Below are 25778 nucleotides of genomic sequence, written 5' to 3'. Positions count from 1 at the left end.
TTGATAACTACTTCCAGCTGTGAGGGGGCATCGTCTTTTAGGGGAGTCTACCCGGGGTCTCAAAGGTTCTGGTGTTCGGTTCTGAATTCAGTGCCAGATAGATCTGAATTGATGAACGCCTTCTGGTTGGTGAACGCCTGCATTCTGTGCTGCAAGAGACTATAATAGTAAAACAGAGCATGAGACAGGTGCCAAAGAGCAAAATTAAGAGTATAAATACCCACACTGTCGCTTTCTCAATCTTCCCTATTTCACTTTCTAGTTTGCTTAGGCCAGAAATCTTGCAATCACCTTTGACTCTTCTTTCTTACCACACACCCAGCACACGGGCAAGTCCTTTTGGCTCTACCTTCAAAATACATTATTGCAGAATCCAGCCACTTCTCACCGCTTCTGCTCCTGCGTGGGTCCAAGCGATTCTCCTCTGAACCATTGCAATAACCTTGTAATTGGTTCCCCTGCCTTTTCCCATTCCCTGTCTACTATCCACATACATCAGATCATATCACTCTTCTCCTCAGAATTCTCCAGTGAATGAGAGCCAGTGATCTTTTTTTTAAAAAAATTGATATTTTACAGAGAGGAGGAAGGGAGAGAGATAGAGAGCTAGAAACGTCGATGAGAGAGAAACATCAACCAGCTGCCTCTTGCACACCCCTACTGGGGATGTGCCCACAACCAATGTACATGCCCCTGACCGGAATTGAACCTGGGACCTTTCAGTCCGCAGACCGACGCTCTACCACTGAGCCAAACCGGTTTCGGCGAGAGCCAGTGATCTTGACCTACAAGGTCACTCAGGGTCGGGCTAGCCTCTGATCTCATGTCCTACCAGCTCCACCTTTTCCCATCATGCTTGGCCACACTGGCCTTGCATACGGACTTCAAACATGACAAGTATGTCCCACCTGAGGAGCTTCGTGCTTGGTGCTCCCCCTCTCTGCAATGTTCTTTCCTACGTATAACTCCGTGGCCCAGGCAAATGCTCAAGTAGCCCCTTTTTCTGGATGCCTTCCTACAGCATTATATGTGATATTATATGTAATACACGGCTCCGCAGGTCCTCCTTATCCTCCTTTCCCCACTTGGCCTGACTCCAACCATCACCACCATCTGGCCTAGGCATATTTACATTTCATTTGTTTAGCATCTGGCCTCTTTTGACTAGAATGTAAGCTACCCGGGGCATGGGTTTTGTTTTGTTTGCTGCTTGGTCTTAGCACCTGGAACAGGGTCTGGCTCATAATAGCACTCAATAACAAATACTTTCGAATAAATAAAACAGCTAAAGGAACTGCATTAACATCATATACCAAAAGGTGTTTAAAATAACGCAAGGTATCGCCAAATTACAAATGGATTGTTTTCCAAAAATTTTAAAAACATCTTTATTGTTGAAAGTATTACATATGTCCCCATTTCCCCCTTCCTCCCCCCACATTGACCTCTCTCCTAGCCAGCCCCTGCCCCTGCCCTGCCTCCCTATTTTCTAAACATTTTAAAGTCAGGTGTTTGGAAATCACTATCCATTTTCCGTATGAATATGAAGTAAGTGCTGTTACCGCCTCATCTCATGGTTGAGAAATCTGAGGCATAGGTAAAGTAACTATGCTTAGGTCCTGATTCCAAGACATACCTAACCATGACACTAAATTCTCAGACCGGGCCACAAAACATTGGTAAGTCATCTAGTTCTGATTTAAAGTATTTTATAAAAAGGAAGGACTACAATGAAAGACATCTATCCTACACAAGACCAGCTACATTTAGAGTCTAGATTGACCTCTTAGCTTTTTAGATTGTTCACTTAATTACATCTGTTCTCTGCTGAGTCTTTCTGCTTTCAGCAGCCTATCTGCTTTCTTCCCACCCATCAGTCTCCCATCCCTCTCCAGCTAGATTCCGTGGTCCATCATTTCAGCCACTCACTTGCCTGTGTATTAGATGCTCTTGCTGTTTGTCCTTTCATTGCCCATGCTGTGAAACCCCAACTCTGGATGAATATAACTATTTGTAACTTCTGCATAATTGTACCAGGGCTGCTGAGTTCTGTTTGTAGGTTTACTGATGGTAGCCATTCTGGCAGTTGTGAGGTGATACCTCATTGTCATTTTAACTTGCACCTGTCTGATGATTTGTGACACTGAGCATTTTTTCATGTGTCTCTTGTCCATTTGTATGTCCTCTTTGGAGAAGTGTCTATTCAGGTCCTGCCAATTTTTTAATTGGATTGTCTGTCTTCCTTTTGTTGAGTTGTAGGAGTACTTTATATATTTTAGAAATTAACCCCTTATCAGATGCATCATTGACAAATATGTTCTCCCATACAGTGGGTACCCTTTTCATTTTGATGCTGGTTTCTTTTGTTTTAATGAGTGCCATTCATGGTAACAGGAAGCTCTAGTTTTATAAAATCAAGGTAAAACTTGTTGGGTTTGATAGGAGAGGAGAAATCCCAGGAAAGAAGAGAAGAGCAGTCAGTGTATTCAGTTTGTGGCTCTATGGAGTAAGTGGTAGGTCCATCAGCACCATCCCTCCAACTCCTGCATGTGAGTTGCAGTAATGGGGCAGGGGAGGAGGAGCAGAAGACAGAGTAGGAAATGTGTCCTCAGACATGTAAGATGAGTTTTCATCTTTCATTTCTTACTTACACTGTATAGCAAATCAAACAGCAATTTTTTTTTTAATATTAAAGAGAAAAAACAGGATCCTGATTACACTTGGAACATGACAAGATGTGGGATTTCTTATAGGTAAGATGTTTGTTGCATAGGAAAATATCAACATTGGGTTGTAAAATACTTTTTATTTTATGAACTCAATAACTATTAATTATATACTGTACTAAAGAGAAAAAATTCATTAGGCTTAGAAATAAAACATTAACTGCAGAAAATTAAATCTAGTAACACAGAGGGCTTAAGACCGAGAAAGTACATTTCAAAACATTTACAGTGGTCCTAGCTGGTTTGGCTCAGTGGCTAGAATGTTGGCCTACTGACCAAATGGTCCAGGTTTGATTGTGGTCAAGGGCAAGTACTAGGTTGCAGGCTCCTCCCTGGGCCCTAATAGGGGCGTGTGCAGGAGGCAACCAATTGACATGTTTCTCTCACATCAATATTTCTCTTTGTCTCTCTTCTATTCTCTCTCTCTCTCTCTCTCTCTCTCTCTCTCTCTCTCTCTCTCTTAATATATTCTATTGATTTTTTACAGAGAGGAAGAGAGAGGGATAGAGAGTTAGAAACATCGATGAGAGAGAATCATCGATCAGCTGCCTCTTGTACACCTTCTACCGGGGATGTGCCCTCAACCAAGGTACATGCCCCTGACTGGAATCAAACCTGGGACCTTTCAGTCCTCAGGCCAACGCTCTATCTACTGAGCCAAACCGGTTTCGGCTCCATTCTCTCTTAAAAAGAAAAAAAAATCAATGGAAATATATCCTCAGGTGAGGATTAAAAAAAGAAGAAAAGAAAAGCTTTTACAGTGAGAAGTGCAATGGGTAAAGGGTGAACAGCATATTTCAAGAGTGTCATTCTGAGTTGGGATGAGGATTTGCAATCTAGGAGGAAGGTGTAGCAAAAGCTGTAACCTACTGCTCTGTAGTTCACTTAAGGGCGAGGGAAAGATCAGCGGAACAGAGGCGACAGACTTTCAAGGCAGCCAGATGTAAGGTCACACGGTGTGGATGCTGAAGTCACTGGCATGGAGGATGGAGCTCAGTGGGGTCCAGGCATGATGACGAGTGAGGGGTGCAGAACTGCAGTGGCCACTGGTGGGCACTAGGTGCTCTAGGCCCGGGTGGATAAGTCAGGAGGAGTTTCAAACCGGGACCTGGAGCCATGGTATGGACCCTCCAACTCTAGGATGAGAGCTGAATTCAGCACCCGTAAAATCAGAAGGGGCATTTTCATGGGCGGGTCGAGAGGAAGTTTGTTTATTGGAAATTTTTGTTGACCCTTCTGCTAAGTGCTTAAGTCTTTGCCCATTTTTCTGGGTTGTGAAAGAGCTCAGAAGAGTGGCATGAGGTTATGACAGGAAAGCGAACGCGGTAGAGGAGAGTGGGTAATCCTGGGTGCAGAGCTGGAAGAGGCTGAGGCAGCGATGGGACATGTTGCAGGCCTTCTAGAGAGGATTTGAGGTTAAAAAATGAGGAACAAGGCAGCATGCAAGAAGGTTCTGATTCTGTAGGTAACTGGGGAAATTATTTTCCTAAACAACAAAGGGAAAGGATACGTTCCCACCGTCCAGCTGCTGTGCTTTAACACTGATCTGAACTAGGGCCTGTGGGCCGAGGAACCGCTGAACAGCCTACGGGCTTAGGCTGGTCTGAGGTCCACTGGCTGTTTCCAATACAAGCCACCACACTTTAGACATCACAGGTAGCCTCAGCCTGCGTGAGTGCCAGTGGCTGGCTAAACTACTCTCTGAGTTCTCCAGGTAGATCCCTGTGTGTGTGTGTGTGTGTATGTGTGTATGTGTGTGTATGTATGTGTGTATGCGTGTATGTGTGTGTATGTACGTGTGTATGTGTATGTGTGTGTGTGTGTGTGTGTGTGTGTGTGTTTTCTAGTATCAGTAAAACAGAAACCAAACCAAACAAAAAACAAAAAGTGGGGGAAATGCCTTGAAGGAATATATTTAGGAGCAGGGTAAGAAAATAGGGACTAATCCTGTGAGACAAGCATAAGGGAATCCTAAAGAAGAAGAAGACAGAAGACAGTGGAAGTGTAAGGCACTCCGACGTGACGGCAATTATGCATTTCCTATCAATTTGGCAGGTGCAGTGAGGGGGCCAAGGTTAGCAGTTATGACTTGATTCCTGACTCTGGAGTCTTACTTAAGTCTCCACCTTTCTAAAGGAATGAAGAGATGTGTTTTGTTTACTCGGTTCTCCTCCTTACAATTCCACTTGTTCTGAGGACCGGAATGAGGAAACCACGATGGAAAAATAAACACTAGCAAGAGCACTGCACCCTGCTCTCTCCCGGCAGCGCTTGGCACAGGATTGCACAACCTCATTAGATCTGTGAACCGCTGTCAGGAACACCCCTGCAGATTTCGATTTATAAGTCCTCGCTGTACGCTCTGAAAAGAATATGTTTTCTTCCAGAAACACAAGGGCAGTGTTAAAACACACAGCTAACTGGAAAGAAGAAAGCCTATTGTTTCTCCTTCAAAGAAAACAAGCCTCAGTAATAAAGGGCCCTAGTGCCATACAATTAAACGGAAATACACTAATAGTGGCAGAGATCCTGGTGTAGAGCACACAGAAATGCCAAAAAGCAAAACCTGCCTTCACACCATCAAGTTCCTTTCATGAAATGCGCGCTTTCAAAAAACTTGTAAGCTAATAGATGGGTGAGAGAAGAAATCTCTTCTTTTATGGAATTATTCTTTTGGTTTCTAACCTTTTCATGAAATGGATTTCAATATGTGTGAGCCCCCAAATGTTTTAATGGACTTTACCTGCATGAAGCCTCTCAGGCTAATATTGTTGATTAGGATAAGAACATAAAATAATGATATCATGAAAAGAAAGTCATTTCTGATTTACCGTCTCAGTTAAGAAAACTATCATGTCATCATAATTTGGTGAATATAATAGAGAATTAAGTCAGCACATTTTAATAGGTTCTTCTGTGACATCAGTGTTTAGAATGATTGAGTAAATGTAATTTCTGCAACAGGGAGTTGAAGCCATGGGATGACTAGTGTCTACACTGGGCCTGACACGGAACTCCATCATATTGGGGGGAGAGGGGGTGCAAGTTTACCTGGTGTGATGGTATCTGTACCTAGAAAAGCCCAGGCAGGTCCTTGATAGAGTTTGAGCCAGTTATGGAGTAGCTTTTACTACACTGACCTTTGACACACACAAACATTTATACTTTGGACAAATATTAAATATTATCTAAATGTAATGGAGAGTGACCAAAGCAGGCAGAAACTGGAGGGGAGTTCACTCTGGGTAAGAAGGGAATCATATTCTTAACTCTTTTCAACTTAGGACAGACCCAAAGGCAGTGCCACTGAGAGTAATTAAAACTCATGGAAACCTCAAGTCTTTCCAGTGGAGGAATCAGAGGACAGAGGTCAGAGTGACCAAAGCATCTGGGAAAAGGAGGAGGAAATGCTGAAAAGGGGAGAACTAGAGGGCGACCACACTGAACCCCACAGCCTCCGGACAGACTCCAAGCAGGCCAGCCTAAACAGAAAAGTGTGCAGAGATTTCCTTTGCCCACCGTAGAGGAGACAGGATTTAGAGTGTGAGATCAACCAAGTTAACTGCCTGTTACACAAACAAACAAGTATTCAGTGGAACAAAACAGAGTCCACTGTCTCTATAATGCATTATTTGTAATGTCCAGAGTACAACCCAATTATCAGGCACATGAAGAAACATACTCAAAAGAAATGGCAATCAGTGAAGAACAATCCCCAGGTGACCTGGATGTTGGAGTTGGTGGACAAGGATTAAAAAAACATTCTCTTTATTGTGAAATTATATAGATGCACCCTTCGACCCAGGCTTTTACCACACTATTATTATCTGTGTCCATGGATTATGCATACATGCATATAAATTCTTTGGCCAATCACTTCCCATCCACCCACCTACTACACAATCCCTCTGATTCATTTGTTCCATGCTTCTATGTCTCTGGATCTATTTTGTTCATCAGTTTCTTTAGTTCTTTAAATTCCACATATGAATGAGATCATGTGATACTTGTCTTTCTCTAACAGGCTTATTTCACTTAACATAACACTCTCCCAGTCTCTTGGGGCTGGTGGACAGGATTTTTAAGGTAGCTTTTATAACTCTGCCCCAGACCAAAACAACGCCCCCCCCCCTCCCCTCCAACCCTCTTAGTGCATAGAACGTTTCAACAGAGAAAACTTTAACAGTAGGATCAAATGGATTCTAGAAGTGAAAAATAGTGTCTGGAATTTAAAAACCAACAGAATGGTTTAACAGCAGTTTGGAGATGGTAGATAGTAGGTCAATAAACGTAGAGATAGAAAAACTGAAATGACCAAATCTGAGAAATGTGGGCAGTCAAAATTGGGTGTGGGAAGCTTTTTCTTCGGTTAGTGCTTTTATTGTAGGTAAGCTTCTAAAAAAGTTATAGTTGACACACAATATTTCATGAGTTTCAGGTGTACAACATAGTGATTCTATTATTTTTATATATTACAAAATGATCACCATGATGTGTATTACCATGTCACCATATGAAGTTATATTGACCGTATTCCCTGTAGTGTTTATTTCATCCTTGTGTATTAATTATATCTGGTGTTTTTTTCCTCTTAATACCCTTCACCCGTCCTCTCTCCCTTTGTTCCCTTTGGCAACCACCAGTCTGTTCTCTCTATCTATGATCTGTTTGCTTTGTGTTTTAGACACCACATGCAAGTGAAATCATGAGATATTTGTCTTTCTCTTTTAGATAAGATTGGTAGACCGGTAAATCAGGAAAATGCTTGGCCAGATTTCAAGTGCTTTAAACAGAACCTCTCATTATTTCCTCATGCATAAGATGGGAAAATGTGGACCATGTGACAGTTTAGGTGCATTCCTTCTTAACGCTGGCCACTTTCCCAAGACTAACTGTGCTGAAAACGGGGGTTTGTATGAAGTGCAATGATGGAAACTGGGAAGGAACATTTATCTGTCCCTGACTTTTTTACTCATTTGTCCTCCTTTACTAGCTCATGAGTAAACTCCATGAGGGCAGGCAATGCATATTTTATTTTTATTTTTTAAAAATATTTTTATTGACTTCAGAGAGGGAGAGGAAGATAGAAACATTAATAATGAGAATCATTGATCAGTTGCCTCTTGCATGCCCCACTCTGGGATGGAGCCCACAACCCAGGCATGTGCCCTTACCAGGAATTGAACCATGACCTCCTGGTTCATAGGTCGACACTCAACCACTGAGCCACATGAGCAGGTTGAGGAGGGGCAATGCATATTTTAAATATGTAACTTCCTAGTTGCCAGGAATTCAATCTGTAAGTTCTGCCACCTGGCATGGGGGCAGGCACTGGGGGACACGAGGGTGAGCCCTGTGACAAGGGACCCAGGAACCACTATATGCAGAAATTAAGACAGATGTTCGTGCCAGGGAAACCCATCAGCCGCTGGTGCTGGAGAGACTTCGTTTCTTCAGGGTAGTGTTTCTCCAAGTGTGGTTCAGATCACTTGCTTTAGAATTACCAGGAGTGCTTATTCAAATGTCAAATTTGGTGCCCAACCCTAGACTTGCTATCTCTAAGGATGGGCCTTGGAAATTATAGGTGCCCTAAGTGATTCTTATGCATAGAAATGTAAACTATTGTTTGTTCTAAGGCTGTGGTCAGCAAACTGTGGCTTGCAAGCCACATGCGGCTCTTTGGCCCCTTGAGTGTGGCTCTTCCACAAAATACCATGGCCTGGGTGAGTCTATTTTGAAGAAGTGACATTAGAAGAAGTTTAAGTTTAAAAAATGTGGCTCTCAAAAGAAATTTTAATCATTTGGCTCTGTTGACTAATGAGTTTGCAGACCACTGTTTTAAAGGGTTGGAGATCTGACAAAAGCAGAGACTAAAAGTCTTACAACCTTGGCACTGCCGGCATTTTGGGGTAGATAACTCCTGTGGTGGCTGCTGTCCTGTGCATTGTGGGATGTCCAGTTACATCCCTGATCACAAACCCTTTGGTTGCTAGCAGCACCTCTTCTCCTAGTGCGACAACCACAAACATCTCCGAACGCTGCAAGATGTCCCCCCGGAGACCACGTAGCCCCTGGCCGAGAACCTCTGCTTTGGAGGATCAGCGTAGCAAGCACGCTCCCCATCTGAGGGTCAGCATAGCAGATGCTGGGGGTGCCCAGCTACTGGAACGGGAATGCCCAGTTTGGAATCTACGGTAAGAGCTCCTTCCTAAGGGTGGTCCTGGCAGCTCAGCTACCTTGATGAAGGGGCCTGCAACCACAGCTGGTGCATAAATACAAAGGCTGAGAACCAGGCAGGGGATGGCAGCTTGGGCCAGGCCACGATCCGGGCTGTGCACGGGCATCCACCCAGAAACGGCAGTGCTTCTGAAGCAGGATTTCCGGGGACGCCCAGGCCCGGTGCACAGCCTGGGTTAGATGACAGCTGGAACTGTTCAGAAGCTCAGACAGGCTAGCTCCCGTCCCATCTCACAAGTGAGGAGGAAAGCATGCAGATATCCCGTGGCCAAACTGTCCAAAATAGGGGCTTTCCTCAATTTTACTTCTGTAGTTTTCTAATCCCATTCTGTGGCCTACTGCCCGACTTCTCTCTGCCCAGCCCCCTTGTTCGGTCATGTGTTTGGCTTGTGTGTGACTTGGGCAACACTGAAGAGGTAGAATCATAGCCTTGCTGGCTGATTGGACTGGCACTTTCCAACTTCCGTTTAAAGGTATCCTGTGGGAAGGCAAAGGACAGGACTTGGCTGAAGGCAGCCACCCCTGCCTTGACTTTTCCAAACAAGTCTGAGCACGCAGGCGTTTACTGGAATCGTTGTGCTTAGTCTTCAGACGTCCTTGCTTAAAGGACACTGCAGATGCATGTGCCTTCTCAAGGATGCTTCCCTGTTGATAGTATCAAATTGTTAACTTTAGTTCAAGCTGTTGTTACAATTAAAGCCAGTGAATGGGGTTGTTTGGTTTCTCAAGCCAAGCAGTCCCTTAGCCCTCTCTTTCACAGGAACATGTGTCAGAGTAACCATTCACTTGTCGCTCTAGGTCAGCTGGTCAGCCCTGGCAGTTCCTAGTAGCATATGTTGCATCAGGTCATGGAGGGTAAGCAATAGTGTAAAGCAGTAAGATGGGTCCCATGAGCTGCACACGAAACATCAGTTTCACAGAGCAGCACAACTGCTTTATGACAGGAAATTCAGAAAAGAAAAGAATTCTGTGGCACTTTAGAGTGTACTCCAAGTTTCATTTCCATGTGAAACCATGCAGTGAACTAAAAAGTACGTCCATGGAGAAGCTCAGCTGAACTTGGCTAGCCATGGTTCAAGTTGCTACTAGTTTAGCAATAATTTCACAACAACCCAAGAACTCTATAAAAACACTTCCTTTAATTTTATTCAGAAAAAAAAAAACCCAAACAAACAAAAGACAGAGACAAAAATCCTTGTCATTTGCAGTATCTATCAGCTTTCAATTTGGCTCTCCTGTTTAAAAAGACAAATAATTAAAATTAATCTATGTAAAACATTCCATATATAGTCAACTGCTACTAAATATAAACCCATGGTTAGAAACTGTGTTCTCAATTTTGGTTATTATATTACCACACCTTTTACATTAAGATATTTTAATTAAAACTTTACTTTTCAATTTTATCCTATCCTATATAATAAAAACCTAATATGCTAAGTGTACGGTCATCTGGTGGGCCGTTCACAAAATCGAAGTGTCAGTTCAACCAATCAAAGTGTAACAGGCTGATATGCTAAGGCCGCTCAACCGCTGGCTATGACGTGCACTGACCACCAGGGGGCAGTTGACCAGTCGCCCAGTTGCTATGATGTGCGCTGACCACCAGCAGGAAGATGCTCTGAACTGCAGGTTATCTTGCTGCTGGGGTCCAACCAATCAGGACTGAGCAAGATAGGCCAGACATACCCTGGAGCCCCCCCCCAGTCCCTCCCCAGCCCTGATTGTGCACTTGAGGTAAGGGGGACCCCTGGGAGGATTTTGAAGAACCGGTTTTGGCCCAATCCCACTGGCCACGCTGAGGGATCCCACTGGTACACAAATTTGTCCAGTGGGCCTTAGTGTTTCATACTAAATGGATTCTATTCTTATTTCTTATGAGTCTTTTCCTCATCTTTAACAAATGTGCCTAAGGGCTTTTTCAGTCCACATGAGCAATTTTAATTACCTCTGAATTTAAGCATGCCCAAACTTCTATTTAACAATGTTGTGCTTTTGTTAAGAGATAAAAGCAACAGGACATAGACTGTAAACCTTATTTTATTTCTTCTGAGTCTATAACCTGACTATTTTTATACCTCGTTCTTAATTTCTTAGAACTAGAAACTAGATGCTAATTTTCTTACCTGGGAAAAATTCTTTCATCATTTACTCACCTTAGGTAATAATTCAATCAACTAGTTAGCAGGAAATACACGGTTTTTATTAAGTAATATGAAGAATGTCTTAAGACTAATTTTGAAACATAGCACTTGAGTGAATGGCATATTAGCAAATTCTTTAATCTGGCACTTCTTTGCTTTTAGTTGTTAAGCTCAAAGTTTAACCTCTCTATTCAGTTTTTAATGTTGTAAATGCAGAGTATTATATAACTAAATAGGAACAGTAATAAATATCAATAATGTGCTATGATAAATATCCTGCACACTTCTGAATTCGACTTAATAATAGTGCTTCAATTTCATTTATTTAATTTTATAATTAGTAATTTTTAAACTGACCTATATTTATCTCATTTTTAGGAACCTGTGCAACTCTAATAGAACTGATTTTTTTTTTTTTAAATATATTTTATTAATTTTTCACAGAGAGGAAGAGAGAGGGATAGAGTTAGAAACATCGATGAGAGAGAATCATCGATCAGCTGCCTCTTGCACACCCCCTACTGGGGATGTGCCCGCAACCAAGGTACATGCCCTTGCCCGGAATCAAACCTGGGACCTTTCAGTCCACAGGCCGACGCTCTATCCACTGAGCCAAACCGGTCCTGGCTAGAACTGAATTTTGAAATGAGTCAAATGACTTCTTTTTAGCCTGCTTCTAACAGTTATAAAAAGATGTAAATAAATTTATGTTGTAGTGAAAGTAAAAATAAATAAATAAATAAATAAATTTATGATGTGATTTCAGTGAGATCTGAATTTCTTACAACAAAATATATAAGTACTTGGAATCTGACTATATTTAGACAGTTTTTCTTGGTGATCTTTTCCCAGACTTACAATGTCCTTTTTAGATAATATTATCACGTTCACAAATTAGAAATAGAGATAAATATTTGAAAACTACAAATAATTAAAAAGAAAAAACATTGGGTCCTAACCAGTTTGATTCAGTGGATAGAGTATCAGAAGGGTCCTGGGTTTGATTCCAGTCAAGGGCACATACTTCAGTTGCAGAGGCCCTGGTCAGGGCTCATGCAAGAGGCAACCAATCGATGTGTTTCTCACATTGATTTTTCTGTCTTTCTCTCTCCTTTCCACTCTCTAAAAATCAATGGAAAAATATCCTTGAGTGAGGATTAAAAAAAAGAAAAAGAACATTGGGTTTTATATTCGCCACTTCTACTGGGTACTTAATCATAGTGAAAATAAGTAAAAATAGACCTACCTGTCCAGAAGTGTTTCATGCAAAAATCCATCTTTCCGGGCCTTTTTAAGAATTTTACTGTCTTCTTTACTTATTTTAAGTTTCTGGTCTTGGAAGCTCTGAAATTTCTTTCTGTCAAGAAAATATCTCTCTTGAAAAAAATATCTCAAATTTTGATTATACCTGACTACTGATGCACTTACAAATATTTTTAAGTTTTCATTTATTAAAAAAACCTAATTCTATTTCTATAATAACATGCAACTTTTCAAAAATGGGTGCTCTTAGTTAGTGCCCACCAGCAGGAAGGCAGCTGCGGCCGCTCTCCACAGCCTCACCTTTACCATGGGATGAAGGCCGGAGTCCACATCCTGGCCATGGAACAACGTAGGGATGCCATTCTGTGCTGGCACGGAACAGCCATTCTACTAACTAACTGGGAGGACACACGCAGCCAGGTGACTGAGCTTTGGAAGCTAGCAGGATAATTAGGAAAGCTGAAGGACTGTGAAGAGGAAAAGCACTGAGCTCAGTGCTTTGTTCTCGAGTTTACATTATGCTGTCTCTTCCTGTCCTTCAGGCATTTTATTTCAGGCACCTTGAGAAGCACTTCGCGGTCAGATCTGTAGGTCTAAAAGGAAAAGACTACGTACACATAATTGATTTCACACTGTTTAACATTTCCTTTATCTTCCTCTGGGATGTCATCTTTTTTCTTGGTTTCTCTTTCAGCACAGGATCTAATCTGGACATTGGAAATGAGAACCCAGTAAGTTACATTCACCTTCCCCCTTGCCCTCTGCACTTAGCACACAAGAACAGTCTAGGTGACTTCTTATGCAAAAGAAGGAAACCATTAACTTAGCAATTAGGTTCAGAAAATGGCAGTTCTAGATATTGTTTTTATTTTCATATAGAATTTATATAAATCATTGCTATTATATGTTTCTCTTGCATCAGAAACACTAAAGAGAAAATCATTTGGAAAACATTTGCAGATCAGATTTTGCTAAACAATTAGGCAGTAATTTAATTTTGGCCTCAAAGTCAACATAGGAGGGCCAAATTACCCCTAGCAGGTAGTGTTTATTTCATAACATTGAAAGCTTATGATAGTATTTTACTCTGCATAAGCTATTACCAAATATATTCAAACTTTTAACTTAACACAATTTGTTTTTATCTAACTGGAATCTATCCCTTTTAAATACTTCTTATATCCTCTTAAGTTTTCACTGACATTTACTATTCATTGCCATAAATGAACAGAGATAGATACAGCAATTAAGATCTAAGTTTTAGATGAAAATTACTTGAGACTTTGGTGGAGAAAATACCTTTTGATAAAACTTTGGAAAATATTCTGATATTTCTAAATTTTTGTGCTGTGTAGAGTGGTATTTCTTTCTCTACCAATCAACTCCAAATAATGGCGTGAAGAGTTACTGGTATTATTCTTGTTTTAAAAGGTAAGTGATATTTTTAAAGTAAAAAGAAAAATACTAAATGACTAAAACTGAGTGTTATGAAAGCCAAGAACATTTAAAAAGTAAAATCAAATATATAACATGGAATTCAACACAAAGCACGTACAGATACTTGATAGATGCATGCAAAGACTTTTACATATTCATCAAAAGATCCAGAATTTAAGGACAAGAGCTCTGAAAAACTCTGTTAAGACTTTCATATTTTATACTAGCAACACGGATGCTCAAGTATTAGACAACTCAAACAGCAAAGTTACCACCTTCTCCAACATGATGGTGGGAGTGTAGCTTAGTACAACCCCTATAGAGGGTACTTGGCAGCATGTAAACAAGGGCTAAGGTTTATAGCCCTTGACCCTGTAACTATGCTTCTGGGAACTCACCCTTGGATATGCTCTCACACCCACAGAAGGATGCACATTCAAAGTTACATGCTGCAGCACTCCTTATAACAGCAAAATACTGAAAATAACCTAATTTCCATTTATACACCACTGATTAAACTATGGTATGCCCCTAAAATAGAACATTATGTAGATGTTAAAAAAGAGAGAGGAAGAAGAAAAACAAAAAGGAGAGGGAAAGCTTTCAATGTAATGATAAGGGCAAAGCTCCAAAATACAATGTTAAGAGGAAAAAAAAAAAAATCAGTGTCTAAAAGAGTGTATAAAGGCGGCTAACTTTAGTGTAAAAAAGTAGAAAAGTACCAAAAGTTATATGTTTATTCAGAAACTCTAGAAGGCTGTAGAATAAGCATGTCACAGTCAAAGCCTAATATAGGCCAAACAAATGAGGCATGTGGCCAGCAGGCTGCGAGTTTGACATGTTTGCTGTAGAAGGATGGGAGACATATGTTTATATATGCTTGTATTTGAAAATTTTGGAATTATGTGCTCATATTTATTTATTTAAAATATTAAGTTTCAGCCCACCTAGCTGGCTTAGTTAGCTGGACCATCATCTGATGCACCAAGAAGGTTTTGGGTTTGATGTCCCATCAGGGCACATATCTAGGTTGTGGGTTTGATCCCCAGTGTGGCTTATAGAGGAGGCAACCAATCAATGTTCTCTCTCTCTGTTTCAAATCAATAAGTGTATCCTTGGATGAGGATTAAAAAAAAATGCAGATAAGAAGAAAGATAGGGCTGAAAACGTGCAAGTACTCAGAAAAAGATACTAATACATGGAGATAATAGCAAGGGAGCTAACTCAGTAATTTCTCTTCCACAATGTGCAAACACACCACCAGTTATGGGGTTTATAACTAAAAACAAAGCTTATTTGGAGCACAGTATAAAAAGCAATAAGTCTTTCAAGTGAGAATGAATGACTTTTCAACACTTTAAAGAGATGTAGTCATATCATATGTGACATTCTATAGAAAAATGTCATGATTACCTTTATCATTTCTTCTTCTCCTGCTGTTTTATTTTTTGCTTCTATATCGCCTGCTTCATTGCATCTGATAAAGCAGCTATTTGAGGCCAATAAAGCCATTTTCCCCTAAATAAAATAACAATAAAAAATAGTTATGAGAATATCTGCAAAAGGAGTCAGGAAAAAGAATTTGGAAAAAACCTGGAAAAAAATACAGAAAACTAAAACCACTTATAATCTAATTATTTAAAGATAACCACAATAAATATTTCTAGTGTATTCTATTAGACTAAATTCTAACTAGATGAAATAGAATTATTTCCTTTGGTCTACAAGGTCTATTGAGGATATTACTAATTTAGTTGAGTTTGAAAAAAATAGCTTATAACATAATAAAAATTATAATAATAGTTTACTCAAACAGTTGTGCTTTAAGTAAAAATTTTCTCCATAAGACTATCTTACAAGAGCTAGCTTTTGAGGCCTTTGAGTTTACTGTTCAGAACTTTAAGAATCAATGTCTGGGAGACTTTTGTGCATGGAAAGAAATATTTATATTCCTTTTAGTTATTTCTCAATGTATCATCTGATTCTGATAAACAAAACTTTAATAACTTATTTTCTTGTGTATCTGAACCAAGATTATAAATTTGATTAAATTTCCTTATATAAAGTTTAATCCCAAGTTGTATATAGTTGATTCTTTTAGAAAAATTAATACCTTAAAAATCAAACAAAATATCCACAAACATAATTACAAAAATGTATTAATAGCCTTATATCATATCCAGTTATGAAAGTGCTAATAACATGGATCTAATTTTTTACTCAAGATGGGAAGGGTTGGTTTTTCTTTTTTAATATATTTTTATTGATTTCAGAGATGAATGGAGAGATGGAAACATCAATTATGAGAGAGAGTTATTGATTGCCTGCCTTCTGCACACCCCACACTGGTGACTGAGTCCAAAACCTGAGGAAGTGCCCTGACTGGGAATTGAACTGTGACCTCTTAGTTCATAGGTCGACACTCAACCACTAAGCCATGCCAGCTGGGCAAGGGCCAGGTTTTCTGTCACCCGGATGAACCTGGGTGAGCTTAGATATGGCTGTATATTCCCAGGTGATTTAAACCTAAATTGCTTATCTTTGTTACTTTCTGCAATCCAGTTTTACTTGTTACATCAGGGACTTTTAAGCCTCTCTTTAATTTAAAATTTAAAAACATTATGTCTTTCCCCCAAATAAAGTGAGATGAATGCCCCTTAAGTTCTGTATGAGCATTAGTATATGACTTATCATCCTGACCTGATATAACAGCCTTTTCTGTTGATATAATTTTTATTATATTGTTAGGACCTTCTATCTACAAGGGGCTGTAACCCATTAGTAGTTCATGAAATGAATTTAGTGGGTCCTGACCAGTACAGAGGAAAAAACAAAAAGAGATAGAAACAGAGATAGAAGAGAAAAGATCAGAGTGCAAGCATGTAGATAAATAAGTACTGCCAAGTACAACTCTTGTTTCAGTCATACACGTGTGTACTAGGCTGCAATGTGCAATGGAAAATGTCTTTCTTAGTGGATCGGAGTGAAAAAGTTAGAAAGTTAGTGATCCAGAGGTTTTTAATTCAGGCAAGAAGGAACGAGTCTAAGTAATTATCTCTTTTTGGGGGGTGCTTGGCTAATTTATCATTATGGAAACATGTGGCTAGTGGCTACCATTTTGGACAGTGTAATTCTATATATACTACTTTAATGGATATATCATGTTCTATTATAGATGTTTTAAAGTTTATTTTTTCTATTATAAATAGTGCTGCTGGTAATTTTCTGTGCACAAAATTGTTGATGTATCTTTAAAAGAGATTCCCTACATTGACAAGAAGCTGTCTATAAACATTAACAGCACTTACATCTTGAAAGACTGGTTCCCACTGTTCTCTTGGTCCAATCGCATCTGAACGCCCAACAACAAGACCATCTGAATTTATGCCAAGGTATTTTCCATAGCCAGATTTTAGGGCAATTCTTCAGATTAATAAACAAGATAGATGTTAGAAACTGAGAGGAAGAAAATTAAATATGGAACATAAAGATAATGTGTATGTACATAAAAATTCAGACTATAGTTCAAATATTCAAAAGTCACAAATGACTAGAGACTACCAAATAGGAAAGTGTAGTTCTGTACATACAATGTCATATTCTACTTTTATTACAAGCATTATGGCTTCTATACTATATAGCAAGTATTTTCTAAATTCTTTATTATTTTTTTTTTATAAAATATATTTTATTGATTTTTTACAGAGAGGAAGGGAGAGAGATAGAGTCGACCAGCTGCCTCTTGCACACCCCTTACAGGGGATGTGCCTGCAACCAATGTACATGCCCTTGACCGGAATCAAACCTGGGACCTTTCAGTCCGCAGACGGATGCTCTACCACTGAGCCAAACCGGTTTCGGCTATTCTTAAAATATATAAAAAAGTTTGTGTTTATTGATTTTTCTTTAAAAGTCCGGTGTACTTGTTGGCCATTCAACGAAAGTATAGAAATAATCATCTTAATATTGTTTTTTGTTTTTTTTTATAAAGAAAAATAGGATTTCTATGTTTTTAGCTTACCAATCTCCTGTGATGCCAGAGGACTGACTTTATACACACATACAGGTTAATGATAATAGAACACAAGTCATTATTGTCTTGATGTAGCCAATTACTAGAATATGAAATTTAGTTGTTCTACTACACAAAGCATCATTCTGTACTTTTGCATTTTGAGGGGAAAAAAGGTCAGCTTGTCCTTTTGGTCTTTATGACTATGTAACATTCTCTGCTGGTTTCAACAATATTCCTTTCTTCTACCTTCCTACTTGTCTGTTGACTGCTAACCAGTGAGTTTAAATATCATAGCAATAGCAGACAGTTTTAGGTCTGTTTTCGTCAGAGGATTTTTCTTATCTACATCTTACTTGGTCTATAACAAATTCATTTTTCCCAGCATAGTATTATATATTGCTAGGATATTATAATGTATGCTTTTATCTGGGGCTTTTTTCTTTAAAGACGGAGTTATCGAAAATGTAATTAAAAAATATATTTTATTGATTTTTTACAGAGAGGAAGGGAGAAGGATAGAGAGTTAGAAACATCAATGAGAGAAAAACATCAATCAGCTGCCTCTTGTACACCCCCTACTGGAGATGTGTATGCCCTTGACCGGAATCGAACCTAGGACCTTTCAGTCTATAGGCTGACGCTCTAGCCACTGAGCCAGACCGGTGAGGGTGAAAACGTAATTTAATAATACCTACATATTAACTGGATATATAAATAATGTTATATTTTATTAAATAACACAAAATACACTTTCCAAAAATACTGTTTTGCTTTTGAAAGTGAAAATTACTCTGTGGGCTTACGTTAGCTATATATTAAAAAATTTAATAAAATTAAAACAATAAAAGATTATTAATTATAGTTCAACTCAAACTTACCTGGAATCAGACAATTTGACAGCTGTAAACTGCTCCGGGGGACTAGGGCCTTCATCCACTACAGGAGAAAAAACATTTTGAAATAAATTTGACATTTGTTATAAATATACATGTAAAGATAATCTCCAGTTTATAAAAAATGTAGCCTTCTTCTAAAATTAAATGTAGCCTGGCTAGCATGGCTCAGTGGTTCTGGAATTATACAAAATGTTTTCTAATTTTTATATTAGAAAGAAGGAGTTGCCAATAAGAGATAAATCTTGAGGAAAGAAACAAGTGGAAAAGTCAAATGCAATAGATTCATTCCTTTGGAATATACTTGGGATTAGTTAGATGCTGGCCAGAGTGAACAAATGCAATAAAATGTATGCTTTAAGTGGCCTTTCCTTTTAATCACTTCTATCAGACACAAACCTTCTTTATGTGGAGCTCCCAGTGTAAAAAGCCCATTGTCAAGTGCATGTATGTAGGTTCCTTTATCCATTTCAATAGCTATGGTTCCTGAAATTTCACCAAAGTTTGTTACTGTCCACCAGATTCCTAAAAAATAAAATCAATATTTAAGATTTGTTTTTTAGATTTGACACAAGGTTCTTACTGTTATTGTCATAACTTACTTTCTAAAAACATTATTTTGCAGTTCTCAGAAATTAAGAGAGAGAAATCTCATATACCCTTTACTCACTTTCTCCCAATGGTAACCTCTTGTATAACCATGCTACTGATAGCACAACATCGAAACCAGGTTATCAACAATGATACAATCCATTAATTTAGTAATGTCTCAGACTACAAGCTCAATATTTAGGAATCAATTACATATCTATATATAATTGAAAAATAGAAATTTAAACTTCTATTTATAAAAGTGTTAAGTTATGAAATACTTAAGAATATAAAAAAAGACATGGAAGACTGCTACACTAAAACTGCATATTATTGAGAGTCAATGTTGTTAAGATGTTGAGTCTCCCCAAATGATCCATATTCAATACAATTCTCCCAAAAATCCAACAGGCTTTCCTGTAGAAAGTGATAAACTGACTATAAAATTTATATGTAAATCTAAAGGATCTAGAATAATCAAAACAATCTTGAAAAAGAAGTGTAATGAATAGGTCATAAACTCCTCCTACTTTCTTTTTACTGTCTAATTAGGAAGATATTTTTAAAGGGATCCCAACCAGTGCTAACTTTTCTCGGAATATAGAAAACTTACCAACAATATCAAGTTGGGTTTCTTCATCATCTTCTCTTTTTCTCTTCTTCTCTTTGTTCTTTTTCTTCTTACTACAGGAGATAATTTGTATAGATGAGTTTAGGCATAATGATTTGCACTTAAAATATCACAAGGTGGAATCTCAGAAGAATCTTTGGAGCTGTACAGTGGTTTATAAATTATTAATTTACATCGACATGGCTCTTATCCCCCCCCCCCTGGACGAATTTTGTGCACTGGGCCTCTAGTATGTTCCTAACTGTCTAAGAATATTTACGTCTACTCTGATCTTTATTATTTCCTTCTTCTCACTCTGGGCTTTGTTCCTTTTCAAGTTTCCTTAGTGTAAAGTTAGATTGTTTATTGGGACTTTTTTTGTTTCTTTCTTTTTTTGTTTTTACACTGTACTAGGATAGAATGAACCACCTCAGTAGCTTCTGAGGCTAATACATTTCTATCACCACAATTATAATACTTTAGCAAACCTGGTTCCCTTCACTTCTGCAACATCATGCAGAGTTAGTGATCGAGTTTGCACTTTCCTTATTTCTTGAGATAGGCATGCAATGCTATGAATTTCCCTCTTAGAACTGCTTTCCCTATATCCCACAGATTCTGGTTGTTCTGTTCTCATTTTCATTGTATAAAAATATTTACAGCACTATTATTCATAAAAGCCCGAAAGTAAAAAACCCCAAATATCTATCAACTGTTGAATGGATAAACAAAATGTGTCGTATTTGTAGATACTACATTCACAATGGAATATTACTCAGCTATAAAAGGAATGAATACTGATACATGCTACAACACAGATGGACCTTGAGAAAGTTTTGCTAAGTAAAAGAAGCCAGATACAAAAGGCTGCATAACGCATGATGACATTTATGTGAAATATTCAGAACATGCCAATCCTTAGAGGCAGAAAGCAGATCAGGGACAGGGAGAGGAGAACGGGAGGAATTTATGCTTAATGGGCAAGGGGCTTCAAGGTGTTGAAAATGTGTAACAACTAGATAGTGGTGTACCTTGTGAATATACTAAAAAAAAAACCACTGAACTGTACGTTAAAACATTGAATTTTATGGTATGTACCGTGTTTTCCCAAAAATAAGACATCCTCCGAAAATAAGACCTACTCACAGGTTTCCTTCTGAGTGAAATATAAGGCATACCCCCGAAAATAAGGCCCCCCCCCAGGCTCTGTCTCAGAATGCTATTGCTAAACACGAGAGATTTGGTCCACTGATTCTGAAAGAAATGGAGTCACAAGAAATTCACCAGGAAATTCAGGAATTGGATTGTTATAATGATGTTCAAGATGATGACATGATTGTCATTGAATGAGTAAATTCTTGATACTGTAGGATTCACAATTTGTCTGGTTTGTGTTGACAACTACTGTACTACCGTATGGTATACAGGTAATAAATTTACTTTTTTTTCATTTAACAATAAATGTGTACCGGATTCTTCTTCATGGAAAAATAAGACATCCCCTGAAAATAAGACCTAGCGCATCTTTGGGAGCAAAACTTAATATAAGACACTGTCTTATTTTCAGGTAAACAGGGTAGTTATACTGCAATAATTTAAAAAACCTAGGGGCTACTTAAAAAAGTTAATATGTGCCGAAACCAGTTTGGCTCAATGGATAGAGAGTGTCGGTCTGCCGACTGAAAGGTCCAGGGTTTGATTCCGGTCAAGGGCATGTATCTTGGTTGCAGGCACATCCCCCCAAGTAGGGTGTGTGCAGGAGGCAGCTGGTCAATGTATCTCTCTCATCGATGTTTCTAGCTCTCTATCCCTCTCTCTTCCTCTCTTTAAAAAAATCAATAAAATATATTTAAAAAAAGTCCTTGGCACATAAAAAGTGCTATATATGTGTTAACTCTGTTCAGCAGTTATGATGATCGTCCCGCTTTTGGTGGGACCATCCCGATTTTTAACAATGTGTCCGTCCCGATTTAGACTTTTTAAAACGCCGCGGGACACATTGTTAAAAATCGGGACGGTCCCGCCAAAAGCGGGACGATCTGGTCACTAGTGGAGTTCCTATCCGAGCCCATATCCCTGTCAGCACCCACCGCTGCCTATTGCGTTGAAAATTCACCAAGAGTTTTTTTAGGGTGGAGGGAGACAACGGTGAAAATAATGATCCCAATATAGGAGGTTAGACCTGAGCGCTCAGACCGCCGCGGGAGGAGCAGGGGTGAAGACAGGGGGGCACCGCGCGGCTCCGCCGCATTGGCCCCGCCCTCCGTCCCCGCCCCTCGCGGGCCGAGTCCCCGCCCCCCGTGGCCATTGGCCCCGCTCTCCGTCCCCCCGTGGCCATTGGCCCCGCCCTCCGTCCCCGCCCCCTCCGCCGCCATTGGCCCCGCTCTCCGTCCCCGCCCCTCGCGGGCCGAATCCCCGCCGCCATTGGCTCCGCCCTCCGTCCCCGCCCCTCGCGGGCCGAGTCCCCGCCCTCTCCGCGGCCATTGGCCCCGCCCTCCGTCCCCGCCCCTCGCGGGCGGAGTCCCCGCCCCCTCCCCCCGGGCGCCGGGCCCGGGCTGGGAACCGGAGGGGCTGACAGCTGCCCGGCCCCCGGGAGACCCGCCCGGAAAGCGAGGGGGGTCTGTCCGCCTCCCCGAAGCCCGGCTTCACCTCTTGGCCTTGGTCCCCTTGAGCACCAGCTTGGTGGACTTGACGTAGGAGTACTCGGCCATGGCGCCGGCGAAAGGCGGGCTCCGGCTCGGGGTGGACGCCTCCCCTGGAGCGGGACGGACGAGGGAGGCACCAAAGCGGGGACGAGGCGCGGCCCTGAAGCGCAGGCCCGCAGCGGCGGCCGGAGCGTCTCTTCTCCGCCGAACCGGTGGTTCCCTTCTCCCGACGCCGGGGCCCGGACCGAACTCCACTTCCTGTTTGCTGCCGGGCTACGGCGGCCGCGGAGGGTCTGAATGCGTCACCCCGTGCGCCGGGTCTGAACGCCGAGTGTTGTGTTCGGGAACCGGGAGACGCGCCCTCCGGCGGGCGAAGCGGGTATAGCAGCCGCGGTGACTTCAGGCCGCTGTGGGGCGCGGACAGCCTCCGGCGGGTGTGCGGGGTCCGAGGCGGGCACCCTGTGATCGGCCAGGGGGGTCACCCAGGGAGAGCAAGCCAATCGCCCAGAGGGAGTGAGCCCATCACCCCTTCCCGGGCCGCCACCGGCGGGCTGGGCCCGACGGCCCGGTGCGAACCAGACTCTGTGGAGGTCGGCAAACTCATAGTCCACAGAGCCAAACATCAGCAGGACAGCGACTGAAATTGCTTTGGAGAGCCACATTTTTTAAACGTAAACTGTATAGGTAGGCACACTGTTATTAACCTAATTAGGGCACTCCTAAGCTGGCCTCTGCTAAACACTCAAGGGGCCAAAGAGCGGCATGTGGCTCCCGAGCCGCAGTTTGCCGACCACGGGCCCGGAGCATCCTCTGGCTCGGACACGGACTTCACAGGCCGTTTCAGTTCCATAAGCGTTTACTGTCGTGTTTTAACGAAGGCGACCTGCGTGACGCCGTACAGGGAAGGATTAGGGAATAAAACGAAAGACCGCCACGTGTGGAAACGAGGGCCGCGGCTTTCACCGGAGCTGCGGGGATCCGGGTGGAGGCGGGGAGGGGAGGGTTCGTGGAAAACGAACGGGCGCCCCTGGAGGGTGTGTGTGTGAGGATGGTCCTCCCCCAGCACAGAGGGTGGGCCCCGGCCAAGGCCAAGGAAGCAGCCTTGAGATTGAACTTGGAACTGGACTGAGTCCTCAGAGGGTTCATTGGCAAGGGTAAGCATTTCCCCACCCTCGGCTGAGAGAGGATAAAACGCGATCAGTTACAGAAATAAAATACCCATTTTTTTTAAATAACGTTTGCACATAGGCGCAGTTTATGTGAACTTTCAACGTCTTTACACGTCTCGCAGGCACAGTGCCTCGCGAGCACTCCGTGAATATTGCCGTTGACTGTTTTATTTCTCGTTAGCTTCATCTATCCTTATTTGTATTTCTATTATAGTTGGCTTTCATCGCCACGCCCTGTGGCAAGGATTTGGTGTTCACGCCTTACGTGACTTACACCCCGTTCACACCAGCCACCCATTTTCTCTTCCTGCTTTCACGTGCTTTCTTTTCTGCATCCATTCACTTACTTTTCTCCTATGGGGTTAGATTGCCTCTCCGTCCCAGACCATCAAGGATTGTCCCCCAACCTCAAGGTCCTCAATTTCATCGTGTGTGTAAGGTGACAACAAATTCACAGGCTGCAGAGATGAAGACATCTTGGTGTGTGTGTGGGGGTGTGTGTGTGTGTGTGTGTGTGTGTGTTGGGGGTGGGCTGGGGGGGTGTATGGGGAGGAAGGAGCATTAGTCTGACCACCACAGAGGCAGGGCCTCTGAGCGTCCTCGTCATGTGCACTTGATCTCAAAGCCTGGATCGCATTAGACTCTTAAGCAAATGTTGAGTCAGTGAGTGAATATTTCAGTTTACAGATTGCTGCCACCTTGCAACCCCCCCCACTTCTGGGCGGAATGTCCCTGTGAGAATTAAGCAGCCAGAACTAAAAATAAAACCCATGCTTTCTCCAGTGGGATTTGGGTGGAATGGTATTTTAATGCGAGCGTGTTCTCCGTGCACGGCCTTCCTTGGAGGAACAGAAATAAACGATGGCCCACTTACGCGGCGTGAGACTGTAACGGGGAGATATGATGTTACCGGCTCCTTTGCATTCAGATGGAAGTTGGTTACGTTATTCCTTTCCCCCGAGCGGCCTGGGGCCCCCCGTCCGTTTATTTCTATTAGGAGAGATCTGATCCATCGAGCCTTTCCTAAATGCCGCTCTCATGAAACATTTTCTGATCCGCAATCCAATCTAATCCCTCCCCGGAGGCCCGATAACAGTGTGTTTAGACTTAGCTTGTGATTTTCCGCCTTCTGTCTCACAGTCCCCTCTTTTGCTAACGGGGTGCTGCGGTGGGCAGCTTACCAGCCAGGGGTGTGGGACCCTGAGCTCCGTGTGGGGTGGGGGGCACCTTCCGCTATAAAAGCGAAAGGGAGCGGGAGCTTCCTTCTCCAGCTTCCTGGCTGCTCCGTGAGGGCACATCCCTGACCCCCAACAGCTCCCCCCTTCCTGGAATCCTGACCCTGCTGGGACGTCCCGGAGGAAATGGGACAGTCCGAGGTGGTGCTGAGCAGCCGGGGCCCGGGCACAGCAGCACCCAGCTGCCTGGTGCCAAGTGGCAGATGCCCGCATCCTGGAGGTGACATCCTAAGCAGGCTGTTTCTGTGGGATGAACTTGGCTCTGCCCCCTCCGCTAGGTTGCTTATGGGCGCCCAGGGCCTGCCATGGTTCTCCAGCATCTTCAGTGGTTCTGTGGACTGTCCAGTGCTTCCTTCAGCCTGGATAATGTCCTCCCTCCTCACCCTCTGCCCCCAAATTGATACGTTGAAACCTATCCCCAGCGAGATGGTATCTGGAGGCGGGGTCTGTGAGAGGTGATTAGGGTCCTTAGAAAAGACCAGCTGAGGCGTCACCCCACCCTTCCCGCCTCCGAAGACCCATCGCAACCCCCCTCCATGCAGCGTCCGCCCTGGAGGCCAGGCGCGTCCCGTCGGGGAAAGTGTGAATTTTATTTTCCATTCCGGCTCGGAAGAGCAGGGTCAGCCACAGGGTTCGTGGGCACGGTTCACAAGGAGACGAGCGACATGCTTTCTGTGAACCGTCCTCTGACGGTGACACAGAGCCCTTCCCGTCGGCCGTCTCCATGGATTGGTAAGTGACCCAGGCTGTCATGTTAGCTCACCTGGTATGGACAGGCGAGGGAGGCATGTGCAGGACACGTCTTCCCCTTTA

At 42.0% G+C, this 25778-nt stretch overlaps 1 protein-coding gene across 1 annotated transcript; it reads right to left on the bottom strand.

The window, feature by feature from the left end:
* Positions 1-10083: 10083 nt before the first annotated feature.
* Positions 10084-22841, bottom strand: FRG1 (FSHD region gene 1). The gene is made up of 9 exons (XM_084878500.1): positions 22566-22841; positions 19920-19990; positions 19115-19240; positions 18701-18758; positions 17116-17230; positions 15221-15325; positions 12986-13077; positions 12354-12464; positions 10084-10198 (listed from the first exon to the last, which is right to left on the bottom strand). The coding sequence occupies exons 1-9, from the start codon at positions 22625-22627 to the stop codon at positions 10162-10164; spliced, it is 777 nt and encodes a 258-aa protein (XP_084734626.1). The 5' UTR covers positions 22628-22841; the 3' UTR covers positions 10084-10161.
* Between the last annotated feature and the right edge of the window lie 2937 nt (positions 22842-25778).

This window comes from Pipistrellus hanaki (assembly GCF_964339955.1).
Source record: "Pipistrellus hanaki genome assembly, chromosome: 3".
Taxonomy (NCBI): Eukaryota; Metazoa; Chordata; class Mammalia; order Chiroptera; family Vespertilionidae; genus Pipistrellus; species Pipistrellus hanaki.
The sequence above is the reverse complement of the archived record's forward strand: the minus strand, read 5'-3'. Positions and strand labels throughout refer to the sequence as shown.